Here is a 19092-nt window from a genome sequence, read left to right as displayed (position 1 = left end):
ATAACATTCTACCTAAGCAAGCCTATTTTATTGTTAAGGAAAAAACATTAGAGAGAAAATATATTAAAAAAACCAAAAGAACCTACACACGAGGATAAACTTACACTATATTACCTCCTACATTACAACATGGGCTCTGGCAGAAGCTGTCCTTCAAAACCCCGCCTCCCTCCCCCCCCCCGGGTTTTCCTTTGGTTTCAAGATCATCATACTTTTTGTTCAGCACAAGAACACAGCTGTATGGCGCTCAGTAGGCCAAAGTCCTTTCAACCCACTGCTAAGACCTCCCATGGACTAGAGAGCCTGCCAATTGGCTGGACCAGAACAAAAGCCCAAGTCAGTTATTTACCGCAGAATCCTTTGTGTGGCTGTTACTCTCTGGAGAATCCAGCCTGAACTTCTGAAGAGATCCTGAATAAATAATCAATCAGACAATGGGTCCCCTTCCCAGTGCAAAGCCTCAAAAAGGGTGAAAACTGAAGGAATTAGATTAGCATGTCCCCTCCTCCTCAAGAAGTTACATTAATAACTTACAACAACACAAACACTGCATCAAGTGGATCCCACAGGTAGTAATCTTATTGTAATAAGGTTTCATTTTTATTTAGGATATTGCTGACCAGACTAGACCAGTTAACATGCTAACACATTTCAGTAGAGGGCAGACAAGGCAGCATACACTATGCTGATTCAGCTGAAGCTTGGGCTCAAGTCTAGCCTCTCGGGTTATGTCTCCGGGAGGTGTAATTTCCAACTTGGGTAGATGTATTTATAGGCACCGACTTCCCTTCTAGCCAGGGGGTGCTCAACAGCCCACACTATGCCCAGGTCTTGCCCCCATTCCACCTCTTCCCGCAAGCCTTGCCCCTTCTCTGCCTCTACCCCATTCCACCCCTTGTCCCAAGTTCCCACCCTTGCTCCATCCTCCCCTGAGCATGCCCCATCCCCATTCCTCTTTCTCACTCCAAGAGCTTCCTGAACTCCACAAACCAGCTGTTCACAGTGCTCCAGAAGAGCTGGAAGGGCAGGGGAGGAGTTGGTCAGTGAGGCCACCAGCAGGCAAGAGGTGCAGGGGAGAGAGCTGGGCTGCTGGTGGGTGCTCAGCACCTACTAATTTCTCCCCATGGGTGTTCCAGAGTTGGCGCCCATGCATGTGCATGTCCTAGCTTGGCTCAAGTTAGTGTGCTAAAATGTCAATGTAGCCACGTGAGCAGTTAGCACTGGGGTTGCCAGGTGCCCAGTTTTCTACCAGAAAGTACAGTCAAAAAGGGGGCCTGGCAGTGTCCTGTCCGATGTAGTGACTGAGTACCCAAGATCCAGGTACTGCAGCCCAGAGAAGGGGGGGAGCGACACTGGGTTATCAACCAGTACCAGGCCCTGCTCTGCCATCACTGACTACTACTTGCATCTCATGGTCAGGGAGGCAGCAGGCTCTGTGACCCGAAAGGAAGAGGGAAGAGAGGAGCAAATGAGGGGAAAGAGGCAGGTGCGGGAAGGGGGGTGCTGGAGGAAGAGATGGAACGGGGGTAGGACATTAGAGGAAGAGGCATGGCAGGGAGGCACAGTTGTCAACAATTAGAAAGCTGACCCCTCCCCCCCAGTTAGGACTAAATAGCAACAGAGTACGGGAGCAGCTCAGGCTAGCCACCTGAGTACGTTCCTAGGATTTCAGGATGGGCTTGTGTGGCGTAGTGGGGGTGCTGTCTGCTCTGTAACCCAGGGTTCCCCTGCACTGTGATGTGAGATTCTCACTGACTCTCCGAAATGTGTATTAACCCAGACACCCAGGCTCAGCCTCCCAGGGAGAGAGACAAAGGGAGGAAGGCAGAGACCAGCACTTGGCTGGGGGGCAGGGCTGGGAGGAAGGGTCAGTTGCTGTTAGAGAAGCATGGAGAGAAGAGGCTAAGTGGGGGGCCTAGGGGCGATGGACCCCTAACCCTAGGGTCTGAGGCATCCTGGTCCTGGGCTCTGTAGCCACATCACATTTGTGCTGTGCTGTATCCTGAAGGAACAATAAACCCCTCTCTATTCTACGACTGGCAGAGTCTGTTCTTGCTGCTACCGGGCTGCAGGAACTGGGGAACCCTGACTGCATCATCACAGCTTGTACTTGAGAGCTACTCAAAGCTGCTTCATACTTGCTATTTTAAGCCTACTATCTTGATCAGAGCTAGAATGCATACATCCCCAAGTTGGTAATTACACCTTCCAGCTGTTGCATAGACATACCCTTACTCGACCAGCCCAACACCTGCACCACAGTGAAAGGTGCTAGCTAGCTACACAGCTTTAAATCCTACTAAAAACACTAACGCTCAAGGATATAGCATGGTGTTATAATGGATCAAAAGAGCATTTGTTCCTGTTCACTGAAACAAGACTAAATTAGAATAAAATATGCAACTCTGACTAGGGATGTTAAATTTAATCAACTAATTGACTGGTTCATGGATTTTCCATAGACTAGTAGATTAGGCAATAAGGACATAGGATAAATCCAGGCCCATAGGTAAATTTTTGTATTCATTCTGATACATTTATCCCTCAGCCTGAAATTTGCATCAGAAATTCAGCTCTATGATAAAGCAGATAGTTTAACTGTTGCATGTAAAGATTTTGGGGGTTGGTTTTGTTTTTCTAATGTACATTGAGTTGTAGCTTTGCCAGGACTTAAAAATCAAAACCCAGAAGGACTATATTATTTGCATTGAATAAAGGTTTTATAATGGATATTTATGGAAACCTTCTATTATAAGTTAAACTGATGAATGGAAAAAAATTGCCAATGCACTCATCAGGCTTGTTAAGCTGTTCCATCTATTTTTTATTCTAACATTGTTTTCAACAAACTTAATGACATATATTATATATATTGCTGCAAACACTACATTTGGTTTCCAGTAACTAAAACTATGCCAGATTTCTGTGGACTTTATAAAAATGTAGGTTTTGGAAAACATGCCTCCTAAACATCTAATTCTGAGTAACTATGAAGTATAAGGGAATTCAGAGTCGTTAAGAAAAAATGTATTTTTGAAAACAGCTGCCATCTGAAATCAGAGATTTATCATTTAATTATTATTATTATTATTTAGAGAGCTCCATCTGTGCTCGGTGTATCACAATGATGTACTGGGACCCCATTGGACTAATCTTTGTGCAAACATAGCAAAAAAAAGGGGAGGGGGATTACAGGAAATAATGAGAGAATAATGATCAATGTGACAGAATAGTTTAGCTTTGGTCATGGAGATATGAAAGATGAGAAGTCATCTGGTGTGTGAGAAGAGCAAAAGAATTCCAAATATGGCATTATCCTCGCTACAATGTGTGTTTACTTCTCCATTGCTGCTGGAGATGGGTGCCGGGCCAGTAGCCACCACTCTCTGCAATGCCTTCAGAGCTGGGCGGACAGAGAGAAACATCTGCTAAGTGGTGGCTATGGCAAATTCTGGGGTGTCTATAATGCCTGCAAGCACCCTCAGCACCTTCCCTGAAAGTCTTCCCATTCCATTATACCAGTGACAAAGTCAATGTGCCACAAAACAATCAGGGTTCTTCCTGTTCTGGAATTTAACTTTCACAGAATAGGTGCTTTGCAATGGAAGTTAGCTTACTACGTTCCTTTCTGCATGTCACATGTTTGATTTTTTAAATTAATTTTTCAGACAATCAATTACAAAAAGTGTAATTACAAAGATGTTGGATGTCAATATTTAGAGCCTGCTGGACGGAAACACAGTCCATTTAAATGGAAATAAATAAGAACTGCTAGACTTTGATCAGCAAGAATTAATAAAAACAATTCATATTTCTCACATGTGCATGGCACACACCACTGTGCATCTTCTCATGTAAACCAATTTTTGTGAAAGTCCACCATAAGAGCTGCAGCAATGCAAGTATGCAGGGCCATTAATTGCCTCCTACTAAGAAGGACTAACTCCTGGTAAAGCACAGGAAATAATTGATGGCTTTGAGGCAATAGGATTCCTTAACTGTGGTGAGGCGATGGCCTTCATATTCCTATTTTGAAACCAAGAGTTAAGAGATTATACAATTAAAAGTAGGCAGTAAACTTTTCAGAACAAAGATCAGGTCTGCTTGTGTCTTGTATGCAGCGCCAAGGAAATGGTTACCACTTAATAATAAAATGAAGGAAGGAACTCAAGCTTTTTCTAGCTCAGAGCAGTTTTTTCCAGAGCATCTTCTAGCAACAGTTATTTAGCCAAATATTTGAGGCCTAGCATTTGCTGATAATCTTTCAGAACTGTAAGCCTGTTCCTGAACACTTTGGTTGTGTCTACACTGATGCATGCTTGCACGAAAACAGCGCTCTTGCGCAAAAACATGCTGCCTGTCTACACTGGCCACGCGTTCTTGCGCAAGTAAACTGACATTGTACTGTAGAAAATCAGGGCTTCTTGTGCGAGAACTCTGACACTCCCTCTGAGGAAGAAGCCCTCTTGCGTAAGAGTTCTTCCAGAAGAGGCCATGTAGACAGGCAACATGAATTTCAAGAAGCCCCTATGGTTAAAATGGCCATCAGAGCTTTCTTGCACAAGAAAGCGTCTGCACGGACATGGATGATCTTGCGCAAAAGCACATGCCAGTGTAGACGCACTCTTGTGGAAGACTTTTTGCACAAGAACTTCCGCAAAAGAGTTCTTGCACAAGAAGCTGCCAGTGTAGACATGGCCTTTAGTTTTAGCAACAGGTGTAAACTAGTAGACCAGTGGTGGACAACCTGCAGCGGGAGAGCTCTATGTAGCCCATTGGGGTTCTATGCGCAGCCAATGAGATATTTTGCTTACTGTTGCCCACACAGGGGGTTACCAGATTCTGCTGGTTTTCGTCCGTGTAGCTTTTTTCTTACCGGCATTACAAAAATGACACACACTTCAAGCAAGAGCATGTGAAATGAGGTGCATACTGACGGCATACATTCCATACAACATTTTGAAAGCGGTCCACTCTCTCTGCATCTAGTCAAAGTGCTGCTACCATTCAAATGGCACATCCCGCAATTTCTACATATGCAAACTACCCTATCCTGGGAGATCAGTGATAGACACAAGTGTTGGTTACAACAATCTTGCCATCCACTGAGATGAAGGAGGGCTACTCATGCAGCCCACTCGTTAGCCTAGGTAGCCTTTCACTGCAATAGACTGTCTGATAGGTAGCACTGCAGACTTGCTGCCAAGAGAAACAGCCTTCTCTCCCCTTCTAGAGCAGGGATGGGGAACCCTTTTTTGGGTCGGGGGCCATTGACCCATAGAAAAATTAGTCGGGGGCCGCACACAAGTGAAAAGCAAAAAAACAAACCAAAACAAAAAGCAACCCTCACTGTCATGGTCCCCAGCTGAGAAGGAGAAAGACACTCCCTACATTCCCATCACACACTAGAACCTAGGGGGACCAGGCTAGTAGATTTTGTGTGCTCCAGCTATGCGGTGGGGGTTTGGGCTGGAGTGCCGGGGCAGACTCCCCAATGTTGGGGAGGGGGAAGAAGCCCTGAGCTTCAGGGATCGGATTCAGGCAAGCTGGGGCCATATGCGACTCCCAGGCCTTAGGTTCCCTCCCCTGTTCTACAGCCTCCCCCAGCCCTGTACCCAAAAACAAAGCACAAACACAAAACTGAGTTCAGCACATTCCTGAGCTACTTGCTGCTTATTCAGAAAAGTTTCCAAGCTCCTGGAAACCCGTACTCCTCTTCAGTTTGTTCTAGTAGCCTCTGACATGCCAGTCAAGAGATGCTGCTAGAATCCTGACGAGATAAACGCTTTTAGTCTTTGCTTGACTGAGCTTTCTACAGACCTACCGGCTGCTTCACTGTCTATCATCTTGAGGAGAGGACTGAATCATTGCTGCATGATAACAAAGGCTCCAAATGATAACATTCATGGCAGGTTAGTCACTGCAGAGAAATACAGCTTATCAGAGAAAAGAGAAAAACATGAAGCAAGAAGATTAATATTAACAAAAAAAGGAGTAGATAAATACAAGAACCCAGAGACAACCAAATCAAAAGCCAAAACAAAACAAAAAAAAAGAATGGAACGAAAGGGTTGAGAGAAAACAACTACTAATAGTCTGGTAGCACTTTAAAGACTAACAAAACATCTAGGCTACGTCTAGACTGGCCACATAAGACGGAATAGGCATGCAAAGCAGGCAAGTCAGAATAGGGAAATCCGCGGGGGATTTAAATATCCCCCGCAGGATTTAAATAAACATGGCCGCCGCTTTTTTTCCGGCTTGGGGAAAAAGTAGGAATAAGAGATCCTCCGGAAAAGGGCTTTATTCCGGAGGATCGCGCCAGTCTAGACGCTCTTTTCCGGCTTTTCCCCAAGCCGGAAAAAAGCGGCGGCCATGTTTATTTAAATCCCGCGGGGGATATTTAAATCCCCCGCGGATTTCCCTATTCTGACTTGCCTGCTTTGCATGCCTATTCCGTCTTATGTGGCCAGTCTAGACGTAGCCGTAGATGGTATCATGAGCTTTCGTGGGCACAGCCCACTTCTTCAGATGACCAGAAAATAAGCTGGACTCACAGAACAAACTTAATGGAGCCAGGACTTGTCTACACACATTCCGAAAGCAAAATAATTAAAATCCATTTTAATTCATACCCTCAATTATTTTGATAAAAGTGTGCATATACATACATGCGCCCTTCTTTGCTGCAACTTTTATAATAAACATGCTGTAATGCAGATTTGCCTAACTGAGGTAGAAGTCTGATCAAAACAAACTGAAAAAATGTAGGCTACTATGCCTACACTTGCAGAGTTTTTTTGCTTACACTTTTGTCACTGACAGAAAAGTATTAAAAGAAACATGGTGGTTTGTGCTCACATGGTGTTTACATAGGCAGTATTTGCATCTAGGTTGAGAGGAGTGTGCTGTGGTAGCTATCCAACTATGTACTGCTCCAGGAGACAAAGCAAATCATTATTGTGGCAGGGGTGGATGTGTGTGACTGATAGCTGCTGGAAGCAACCAGTCCTGAGGCAGGGGTAGGAGACCACCCTGACATCAGCCCATCTGCCTCCCCTGACTCTACACAGCACATTCTGCCTGACTCTGTTCATATTGTGGGAGACATCAGGAGCATTTTACAAAATCAATTTGCTGTGTGTCCCAGAGCAGTGGCAGCACTGGCTGTCAGACCAGAACTAAAGGGTTCCTGCACATACCTGCAGGCAGGACTGCTGAGTTTTAAAGAGCTCTGCATTCCTGCTCTGCATTGTGAGACAGGTAAAAGCAATCAAGAATCTTCACTGGTACATGAGTGCAAAAAGACTCTTTGGAATGGTTTTATTTTTGTGCTGAAATGCAGCCGTTTCAGTGCAAAATGTGGATTTCCAGTAAAGACACTAGCCTAGTTTTTGCGCAAAAACTTGACTTCTTGTGCTAAAATTGGCAAATGTAGACATAACTGTAAACTGAAATAATATAATCCACAATTGTTGTGACATTGAGTTTGTCTTGACTAGGATAAAATATGTATATTTTGAATTGTGTTAGTTAAAATTCTAGTATAGACAAGGCAAAGTGTACTGTAACAAATGTTAAGTTGATTGACTTGAAGCACTGGAGTTTTAGCATGTGTTAGGACAGGCTTGTTGATGCATTGTAATACCTTTCTAATCTAGACAAACCCTCCAGATCAAAAGGTCATTTGACTGCACATCCAGTAATTTGATCTATGCCACCAAATGCCAGTAATGCCCCACTGCTATATATATTGGACCAACTGGACAGCCCCTACGGGAAAGAATCAATGGACACAAATCAGATATATGTAAAGGGAACATACAGAAACCTGTTGGGGAACACCTTAATCTTCCTAATCACTGTTTAAAAGATCTTCAAGTGGCCGCCTTGTCACAAGCCAATTCTACTAGCCAAATACACAGAGAGGTGTTGGAATTACAGTTCATCTGCAAGTTCAATTCTCATGCTAATGGCCTCAGTCGTCATGAGGGATGGTTGGGACACTATCGACCTAACTTTCAATGAAGGTGCAAACAGCTCTTTGTGTAGATTCCTGTGTTAGGAAGGGTACTATCTATTGACTTTAATTCTTACCTGCTTCCTTTTAAGTACCCAATCTTCAGGTGCTCACTGATTCCCAGTTCTGCCTTCCTGTTTTTCCCTTTGATATACCCATACCCTCTGCTCCTTGTTTCTTGCCGCCCTCCTTTTTTTCCTCCCCCTCTCCCTTCTAGGGTTGCCAGATGGTTTAATCAAAAATACCGAATTCCTCCTCCCCCCCACCCAAAAAAAAAACCTCACCAGGGAAAAAATTCTGTTGAGGAAAAAAAAAGTGGGAGATCAAAGTTGCTGAGGGGAAAAAAGGGGGACCCTGAGAGTTATTAAGCAATAAATAAATAAATAAATAAACAAACCCAGCATGGCCCCTTTAAAAAATGTTTTTGAGGCTTTCTGGCCCTAACAGGCTGCCATCTTGTCTCCCTGCTCCAGGCCAGACAGCTCCCCTACTGGAACTGGGTAAGCACCCAGTATTTTCGCCTCCTGGCAGGGAAAAAAAATCAGAAAATACTATACATTTTAGATGTCCGGTATTTTCTGAATTTTTTTTACTGTATAGGAGGCAAAAATACCGGACGGTCAGGGTCAAGACCGGACACCTGGTAACCCTACTCCCTTCTCCCCTATTTATTTTGGTCTGCACATCCTAAACTCAAAACTCTGATCATCGGAAGAAGTGGGCTGTGCCCACGAAAGCTCATGATACCATCTACATGTTTTGTTAGTCTATAAAGTGCTACCAGACCATTCGTTGTTTTTTAAGTTTATCCTGTACAGACTAACTCAGCTACCCCCTGAAGCCTCTAAAACTAGATTTCTGACACCTTCTGCCTAGGAAACATGAGGCCTGATTCCCCTCTCACATTTTATGTAGTGTTTGGTGATGTTGTGACACTTCGCTTGTGTATACTGTATTAACATGTACATTTCACAAACTTCTGTTCTACAACACAAGTGTTGCTTATGGTGTTGGCCAACCCACTAGGTGAACCCAGGCCAGGAAAGGTTGTTTGTGAGGTTTCTGATCACCTCAGGTTCCTGCACGAATTGATAGCCAATTAAAATATATGTTACAACAAGACCAACAACTTTCTTCTCAATACTGTGAATGTAAATCAGCAGTAAACTCCAGATGGAGTGACTCACTTATAAAGCCAGTGAATTAAGTCCTGTTTGTTTTGTTAGATAGTGAATGCATTTGCTTTTGAAAGCTAGTTGACTTTCATTGCTCACTCCTATGACAATAGCAATGTTGCATTTCTTTAGATCTCATCATCTAAGTTACATACCAGCTGGCTATCTCCAAGTTTACTGTAGAACATTCCAAAGTCCAGATTAGTCACAAGAGAGAAGGAGTATACACCCAACTATTCATGTTAACAAGAATTATTCTTTTCAGGGGATCTACAGTGATATTATAAAGAACTAATGAACTAACAGTTATGTATGTCACCAAAATTCCAAGTGTAATAATTGCAGCCTTGTTGGCGCATAACAAAGCCAATTCCTCTTGCCATTAATATCTGCTTTTCCACATAAAAAGCGATGTATGGTACACATTCAGCCCACTTAATTAGTCTCATTAACACAGGTCCCACAACTGACAGGTACTACTTCGGCTGTTATATACATCTTGGTTTCTGTTATTTCCATGCCAATTCTTCTGATGAAGTGTGTTTTGCCCAGGAAAGCTCATGAGTCTATATACTTTGGTTAGTCTCTAAGGTGCCACAGGACCACTCATTGTTTTTAAAATTACAAACTAACATGGACTACCTCTCTGAGATTATTTATCAGGTTAATGAAAGATCTGTCACAGCCCTCAACACTATTGCACACCTGAGCTATGTCTTCACTGCCCCCATTTTGCGCAAAAAATATGCAAATGAGGCAAAGCGTGGAATATCGCCGTGCCTCGTTTGCATAATCAATTAGACTCTGTTTTTGCGCAAAAGGCATTTGTGCAAGAGTCGTTCTTCCTCATTTTTTCCAGGAAGAACAGCTCTTGTGCAAGAGGGGGGTTTTGTGCAAAAAGGAGCAGTGTTATTATGCAAATGAGGCGAGGTGAGGCGATATTCCACGCTTTACCTCGTTTGCATATTTTTAGCGCAAAACGGGGGCAGTATAGACATAGACCCCCTGTTTCCCTACAAATCCGAAACTCTGGTTTCTGAGCTTGAGCTAACTTCTGTTGGAGTTAATGGGTGTCTTTTAATTGACTCTAATGGGAGTTGAATCAGAACCCTTCTGAAGATTGGGACAGCCAAATCTTTTTGAAAAATAGAGTCTTCCAAACGCTACTGTTAAAGTTCTTTCTTTTTGCATGGTTCATAGTACATTATTTTTATTTTACAAGTTTTTCTTCATCTCATCTTCTGTGCTGCATTTCCCCTCCTGACAGAGAACAACAATTAATTTTAATTATTGTCTAGGAATTTCAACAATAATGTTCATCTTCTTACATAAACTAAATGACCACAACTATAAATAATTTGTTTAGCTCAGAATTGCATTTTGCACTAAGGAATCAAATGGGTAACGCCTTAAAACTCCTCAGCTAAATCGACAAATACACAAGTCTATCATGGCAGAAAAGAGCCATTATAATTATTTGAGGGCTGGAGAAAATGCCTTAAAGATAGAGATACCTCTGTCCTGCACAGATACAAATATTTATATCTGTGGATATCGGCATGCACAGAATTGTATCCATGTATGCATCGATTCGTGGATATAAAGCAGATATCCACAGTGCTACAGGGAATACAGCAGTGAAAGCAGCAGCTTGTTGGGCCACTGCTCGCAGGAGCCAGTGCCTTACATTGGCAGCTCCTCTGGAGTGGCTGTACTATCCCCAGTTGTTCCTGGTCGCACTAGTGTGTGCAAATGGCTCGCTCTACTTACAAGGAAAGTCTCAGGACTATAGACTTAACTCTATAGATTTAGGTTATGTCGATGATCTTAAGCTGCTTTAACTCTATTGTCTATGCATGGCCATAAAATGCTCCTTCTTGGTGGAGCGTGTCCACAGTCATTACTCTAGCATCAGACAGAGCACTGCATTGTGGGTAGCTTTCCCACTCTGCAACTTGCCACCCTGTCACCCTCTGCCTCTGGGAATGTTAGGAATGGATTGCAGCGCACTGTGGGGCATCCTCGCTGTCCCGTGATACGGTTCTTTCCATCCCATTATTCCGTGGGCTTCTGACTTCGTCTAAACCATTTTTCAACAGGCATTGTAAACTGTGCACCATCTCTGCCTGACTGCGTGGATCCTGAGCTACTGACTAATCTGGTGATGAACTTTATGATCACAATGCGTCTAGTCCTAGAGTATTTCATAAGTGACATAACAGAAAGTTAATCAGTGATGCTTTCCCTGCCTTGGAAACAAATAATTCAAGATTGCTGCTGGCATTCACAGAATAGCAATTCACAGTGGACTGTCCGTACTGGGCTTGGGAAAGAAACAAGCACTGAGTGGTGGGATAGCCTTGTGATGCCCATATGGGATGATAAGCAGTGGCTGCAGAACTTTTGGATGCACAAATCCACTTTCCTGGAACTGTATGTGGAGCTCACCACAGCACTGCGGCACAGGGACACCTGAATAAGAGTTGTCCTCACTGTGGAAGAGTGAGTGATGATCACTGTGTGGAAGCTGGCAACTCCAGACTGTTACCAGTCAGTAATGAATCAGTTTGGGAAGGGAAAGTCCATCATGGAGGTTGCAGCAATGAAAGAGTGCAGGGACATTAGTTGCCTCCTGCTAAAAGAACTGTGACTTGTTAAAGTACAGGAAATAATTGCTGGCTTTGAGGCAATGGGATTCCCTAATGGTGGCGAGGTGATAGATAGTCCTCATATCCCAATTTTGCCCCAGAGCTCTCCACTGGTGGATCACTGGTGGAGCCATTTCACTGACAACAATAGGGGGAAGTTAGGGCAGGTGCATGATGCATGCTTCTTTTGGAACACTAGACAGTATAGAAAGCTGCACACTGGGACTTTCTTTACAGACTCAAAAGATTCCAAAGGGGGTTGTGGAAATGCCCCTAGTGATCCTAGGAGACCCTGCCTGCCCTTTGCTCCCACAGCTCTTAAAACCTTACACCAGGAACCTATACAGCAGCAAGAAGTGCTTCAACTTCTTAGCAGGTGCTGAATGTCTGTTCAAAGTACCTTTGGCCAATTAAAAGGTTACTGGCACTCTCTTTTTGGCTGGTTAGACTGCAACAAGGAAAATATTCCAACAGTCATTGAGGTCTGTTGCATTCTACAAATTATTTGCAAAGCAAAGGGAGAAAAGTTTCCTTGGGGTGGACTGCTGAGGCTGATTAGCTGACAGCTGATTCTGAGCAGCCAGATGCCAGGACAATTAGGGTACGTCTACACTACAAGCTTCTTTCGGAATAAGGTTTTTTGGATATGTTCCGGAATTGCTTATTTCGAAATAGAGCGTCCACGCTACAGGGAAGCCTCAAAATTAGTCTGAGGCAGGCTCTCCTATTTTGCAGGCTCACGCTATCTTGACCTAGAGCCCCAGGAGGCACTGGGGAGGAATAACTTTAGAATAGCCCTAGTGATGAGCTAATTCGACATAGCAGAAGTGGAGCGTCTACACACACCATCTTCTGAAAAGCTTTTTCGGAGAAGGGCTTATACCTTGTGAAATGAGGTTTACCATTGTCGGAAAAAGCTGTCCGTTATTTCAACTTTCTGTTGAAATAACGCAATTTCAGTAGGGACGCTAGTATGGTTTTTCCGGAATAACAGCTGTTATTCCAGAAAAATGGTGCAGTGTAGACACACCCTTAGAAGGGCACCATGGAAGTTATTCAAATTAGGGGTGATTTGAAGGAGCATTTTGACAATTATTCCTAGTAAATGCCTTATGTGATGCATTTGGCCAGGCAATGTTTACTTGCTACCTTGAATTACTACTGTAGTACCACTGCTTGCTTTCCAAATATTGATCTTTGCATAACACTGCTGCGTGTTCCTTTCCTGAACCTTCTCATCCATGCCACTAGCAATCAGCCCAGAAATATCAAGGTTCCTATGGCCAGAGCAAAGCTGTGACCACACAGCATCCTCCCCATATATATCCAACAGTTTCAGAGTTCTCCACATGGGACAGCATCTACTGCAAACAGCCAGCGTTGTCAGCTGGGAAGAAGCTGTGAGAGCTGTGCACGCTGAGCAAACAGGAAAAGTAATTTCATACATTCTCTAGCCACTGAACAGGGAGGGGGCACATACCGGTGTACTCTCAGGGCAGCAAAATTCAAATTGTTGACCAGAGCAGTCACGATAGACATTGTGCTACACCTCCAGGAGGCCAATTAGGTTAACATAGCCATGTCCAGTGTCTACACTGATGCTACGTTACTCTGTCACAAAAACTCTATATCACTTCTTGAAGTGGTTTTATTATGTCAATGTAGCAGGGGAGTTACATCAACAGAAGGAACATTTCAGTTTTGTGGTGAAAGCCAACTTTTTTCAACAAAACTCTGTTGGGTAGACAAAGCCATAGAGAGCACCATCTGTTTAGCTTGTCAAAAGCAAGACTGAGAGGTAACTTGATTACAGTGTATAAGGACCTTCACAGGGAGAAAATACCAGGTAGTAAAAAGCTTTTGATCTAGCAGAGAACTGTGTAACAAGAACCAGTGCCTGGAAGCTGAAGCCAGACAAATTCAATTTAAAAATAATAGGCATGTTTTTAACAGTGTTGGTGATTAGTGTTTGAGACAAACTATCAAGGGAATTAGTGGATTCTCCATCTCCTGATGTCTTCAAATCAAAACTAGTTGCCTTTCTGGAAGTGATACTTCAACCAAATAAGTGATGCATTAGTCAAACAATAAGTGAAATTTAAAGCTCTGTGAGACAAGCTAATAGTCCCTTCGGGCCTTAAACTCTACCAGTGGGTTCAAAGATCACTCAAGTAATAATTAGAGATGGTCAACATTTTGTGAATGAAAGTTTTTAATGCCAGATCCTTTTCACTGTAAAACATCCTTTATTGAAATGGGAAGGACTTTGCGGGGAGGGGGAGAAGGTTAATTTTCTTCAAAAAGATCTTTTCCCCAATAATCCCCCAAAATAAATTTCTGGTTTCTCCACTTCTCTCTTCCCTCTTTTGCCTCTCCTCACACATGGAAAAAGGGGGAAAAGGAAGAAAATGAAAACAATTATAAAAAATTAACACGGCTGTGAAAAATGTTCAGTAAATGTAGAATTGTTCCTTTTTAAACCTGTGGTGCTAATATTTGTAATTTTTTCATATGGTCATAAAACTTACCATTTTCAGTCAACTCTATGATAGCTTTGTTATGTCTTTTTTCTCCCAACACCCAAGGAACATTCACATGCTTTAAATCCCAGTGGCTTGTTTTAGATCAAGAATGAACAAAAGTAAAATCGCCAAGCGAGAGCACAGAACGTGCATTCTCTGTAACATGCTGCATCACTTCTGCCTCAAACTGCTCTAAAAAATGTAACAGTTCAATGAAGAGAAAAGACTCATATCACATACACCACAGACTCCGATTTAAGAATGAAAGATGAACTACAGCAATATAGACTATTACAGTTTTAGAAAAATATTGTTAGGATAAGCATAAAAGGAAATAAGACTGGAGAGCAAGATCTTTATCCCAGCTCCTGCACCTGCTCCTGCTCCTTTGTTGGGTATGAAAAGGTTGCTGCAGCATAAAAAGGTCCCAAAAGCTCCATATTCAGTTGTGGAAGAGTCCCTGGTATGGGCAATGTAGAGAACAGTTATCAGACTACCACCTGAGGACCACTGGTAACCTCTAGAATAAGGGGTGTACAGATGATGTGGCTGGGGATAGGATGCCTTGGACTGGAAAGCAACATGCGGTGGTGCATATATTTTGGGTAGGGTTGTAGTCCAGGCAGTTAGGCTACAAAATTATCTAAATTTTGGTGGTGGTGGTCGGGGGGTTTGCAGTTCCCAGAGCAGCAGGAAGGGGGGCACTTTCAGGGTTGCCAGATGGTTTAACAAAAAATACCGAGCCCCACTCCCCCAAAAAAACACCAGGAAAAAATTCTGTTGAGAGAAAAAAAAAGGGGGGAGACCAAAATTGTTAAGAAAAAAAAATCAACAGTGTGACCCCTTTAAGAAACACTTTGTTTTTGAGGCTTTTTGGCCCTAACAAGCTGCCGGCGACTGCCTGCTATCTTGCCTCCCTGTGCTGGGCCAGACAGCTTCCATGCAGAACCCGGTAAGCACCCGGGATTTTCACCTCCTGGCCAGGAAAAAAAAAATCAGAAAATACCTTTTAGGCATCTGGTATTTTCTGAATTTTTTTTTTACCAGACAGGAGGCGAAAATACCAGACTGTCCAGTTCAGTACCAGACACCTGGCAACCCTAGGCACTGTAGACTATCATTCTTCAGGATTATGAATTCTGTATCTTACCGGTAACACACAACTCTCTTAAATGTGCAATCCTGCATTTCCATATCAAGTGCCAATGATAAGCCCACAGATGATCTTGTTCTTGAAAACAGCATCACCTCTTCGTCTGGACCCCTGTAGATTTCAGTGAGGCTCCACCTGGGTATGCAAGGTCCAAGTCTTTTGGCAGAACCTGAAAGATCATCTAGAAGCCTGTCTGACTCCTGGTCCTGCATTTATAAACTGCAGGCCATACTTTCTTGTTAGGCAATTTTAATTACATGGCAGATAAGCAGCACAGTCCCCTTTCATTCAGAATGGTGGTCACAAGGCAATAAAGAAATGAGTGATATATGTCAACACTGGTAGTAATGGCGGTACTGAAGACTGCAAAACTCTTCCATTATAAATCAGCTTTTACATTCCTAATTTTAAATCACCTTTTGCATTCAGATTCCCCACCAAAGATCCCAAAAGGCAAATTTGTTTTGCTTTTTTAAAGCCTGAGTATATTTTTGTATTTGGAGAGTTGGGAAATACGGTACTTAAGGAAATTCTGTCTACTCCCCTCCAAGCAAAGAACTAAAAGTGTCACATATAAAGTTTCATAGTTCAGACATGTGAGGAGCTGGGGAGGAATGAGGAGGGCATACATTGCAAAGCATGGTTTAATTCATTTTTACTAGATATTTTTCCCTGGGGAGAAAGGAGAACATCCCCATTTTCCTGAAAACTCACATCAGCTTCAATCCTGCCATGTGTCCTGGAGGAAAACCCTTGGACTTCACTGAGGCTGTATTCAGGTGCATGAGTGTACCTCATGAAGTGCAGCAGTCCCAGTTCTGCAACTGGGACAGTGACAATATTCCTTGCATTCCATGAAATAAACCACAAACGCTTGCATACTGCAGTAAGCATCTGGGGAGTATGCAGAGGAGGCTTTACAAATATTAATTCCTTTATGTTAACTGGCAATAAATTAACTGAGAGTAAAAAAGGACATACCTAGGGCCAAATTCATTGGGGGACCAAACCTGAGCTCCAGGTACTGCTGCTGGGTCTGGCCCACCAGCATCAGTGAAGAGGAACATCTATGGGTGTCCCACTATATACTCACATTTGGCCCCAGAGTCATTTGCTATGATGGAGGGACTCCAGGGGCAAACCTAAGCAGTGCTTTGACCCTCATGCACCAGGTAGCAATGCCCCTCACTCAATTTGGCCCAGTTGTCCTCCATCACAAGGCAGGGCCATGAGGCCAAACCCGAGTGGGAAGTGGGGTGATCAGCACTGTTCTTGCTTCCTGCTGCCATTAGGTCAAATCCTGCACAAGGCTCCCTCCTGGGGGCCTTTTTGGCCTCACCTTGCTTCCAGTACCCCATGCTGCTTCTGCTCTCCTTGCAGGACTTGCTCAGTGACAGCCTTAAGACCTGCTACAAGTATCTTAGAATCACAGAATAATAGAATTGGAAAGAACCTTGAGAGGTCATCAAGTCTAGTGCCCTGTACCAGGGGCAGGAGCAATCACCATCTACCATCCCTGACAGACATTTGTCTAACCTGTTCTTAAAAATCTCCAATGCCGGACATTCCATATCTTCCCTAGCCCATTTATGCCAGTGCTTAACCACTCTGACAGTTAGGAAGCTTTTCCTAATGTCCAACCTAAATCTCCCTTGCTGCAATTTAAGCCCATTGCTTCTCGTCTTATCATCAGAGGTTAAGGAGAATACTTTTTTCTCCCTCCTTCTTTCAGAACTCTTAGCTACTTGAAAGCTGTTATCATGTCTCCTCAGTCTTCTCCCCAAGTATGGGGAGCTATAGTGAGCGCCCACAGAAGGAAACTCGCCCCCTGTTCCATAAAGGTGTAGTCCCCCATATGGCTGGTCTATGGCATTCCAGATGTTCATCATATTTGCCATCACTTCAGTTCTGGCTGGCTCTTAGGTGCCCAGGTCCGAGGCAAGCACTGCAGTCTTGCAACAAGCAAGCCCAGGCACAGGCCAGCTCTGTGCGCAGGGGGCTAGTGACTCACAGGAGAAGTGTGGAGGCTTCATTGTCTCTCTCTAGTGGGAATAGAGACTGTATTTGTTTGGCACATGCCTCTATCTTAACGGCTACCAGGATACCTGCCCAATAGGTGAATGCAGAACCAGACCGGGGGAGGGGTTGCTGGGATCCTCCAGGGGAGCATGACCTAATGTTGGGATATTTCGTGGGGAGGGGAAGGTGAAGTAGCTCTAAGGACTATCTTCTGTAATTATTAAGTACTTGGCATTACACAAAAAGGAGCTTGGTTTTCACCCGAACAGGACAGCGTGTGGGTGTAACAGAGGTTAATCAACTGTCCATGAATCTGTTAAAAGGGAGGCAGCCAAGGTATATAATCAGCCTCCAAAGTTGTTTTATTTTTAGCAGATGTACAAACAAGCTGTCAGCTCTAAAATGCAGGGCCAGGCTCCATGTTGTGACTTAGGTAGCACCAAGCTCAGGGCTGACACTATAGCTGCACCCTGAACAGTGCCAGGAGAACATTGATTTGCCAGTCCTCGAGAGGGCCAGCGTGTGCTTGTTTCTTGCACCTTTCCCTTTCCGTGTCCTAAGCGCTGGGGCTAGGGGGCTGCCCAGAGCGGACTGAACCGGGGCTGACGGCTCATGAACTGAGGAATGAGACGCACCCAGGTGTAAACTGCCCAAGCGAATAACAGGAAACAGTAATAAGAAACTTCCCGTGAAACTGGTCACAAACGCCAGTGGGGCTCCCCTTCCCCGCTGCCTTGCACTCCCACTGCTCAGCCCCCCGGGCCAGGCACGCCCCGACTTACCTTGTTTGTGTTGTACCACGAGTTGGCGTGGGAGCCATTGCTGGCCCCTTGCTCCGCTAAGGCGGCGTTCCAGGGCAGCTGGTCCAAAGTGGTCGGGAGAGCCATGTCTGCAGCCTCACTTGTGCCCCCGGGGGGACTCCGCCGCAGGCAGTGCCATGAGCTGCAGGGGACGTGTGGCTCCCAGGAGAGGAGCGGGAAGACTTTACAGTCACTTCCTGGTTTGGGACGGTTTGGGAGTAGGCAAGTCTACTTGCATGACAGCCCTCTGCACTGACTGAGGCTGGGACGCTGCACAGGTGTATGAAGACGTGGGGGAACGTGGAGGTGTATTGCAGGATGCGGGAACGATGGTTTGTTTTGTTGCCTATACTATTTGTAATGGGTAGCATAACCTTAACAGCAAAAACAGTTGCAGGGACTTTTCGGCTAGCTTTACTGCTCCTGTTCTGGAGCAGCTGCCTGACCCTGAAAGCTTAACTCTTTCACAACCCACTAAGTACTGACTAACTGATAACTCAGACTGGTTAGATTGTCCACTGCAAATAAACTAGCCATTGAATTTAGGTGGGTTTTTTTTAGTATTAACTCATTTGCATAAACATTTTTGTGAGCATATTTTCTATTTGTAAATATTTGCCAGATAATTTATGTGAACAGATTTCAGCCAATGGGTCTGTTTTCAAGATGTTGCTCGACCTGTTCGCAATTTCTGATTAGTCATCTATACTGTATGGTATTATTTCTCAACAGTGACTGATTAGATCAATGAAACT

General features: G+C 44.0%; 1 protein-coding gene across 1 annotated transcript in view; it reads right to left on the bottom strand.

Moving 5' to 3' along the window:
• The window catches only part of NIPAL2 (NIPA like domain containing 2), a 71328-nt gene extending 52590 nt beyond the window's left edge, over positions 1-18738 (bottom strand). The window contains exon 1 of the mRNA XM_006123921.5: positions 18320-18738. Within this exon, the coding sequence (XP_006123983.1) occupies positions 18320-18424 (105 nt within the window). The 5' untranslated portion in view covers positions 18425-18738. The remainder of the gene's footprint in view (positions 1-18319) is intronic.
• Between the last annotated feature and the right edge of the window lie 354 nt (positions 18739-19092).

This window comes from Pelodiscus sinensis, chromosome 2 (genome assembly GCF_052426305.1).
Source record: "Pelodiscus sinensis isolate ZL-2025 chromosome 2, ASM5242630v1, whole genome shotgun sequence".
NCBI lineage: Eukaryota > Metazoa > Chordata > Testudines > Trionychidae > Pelodiscus > Pelodiscus sinensis.
Note: the sequence above shows the minus strand (reverse complement) of the source record. Positions and strands in the feature narration are given on the sequence as shown.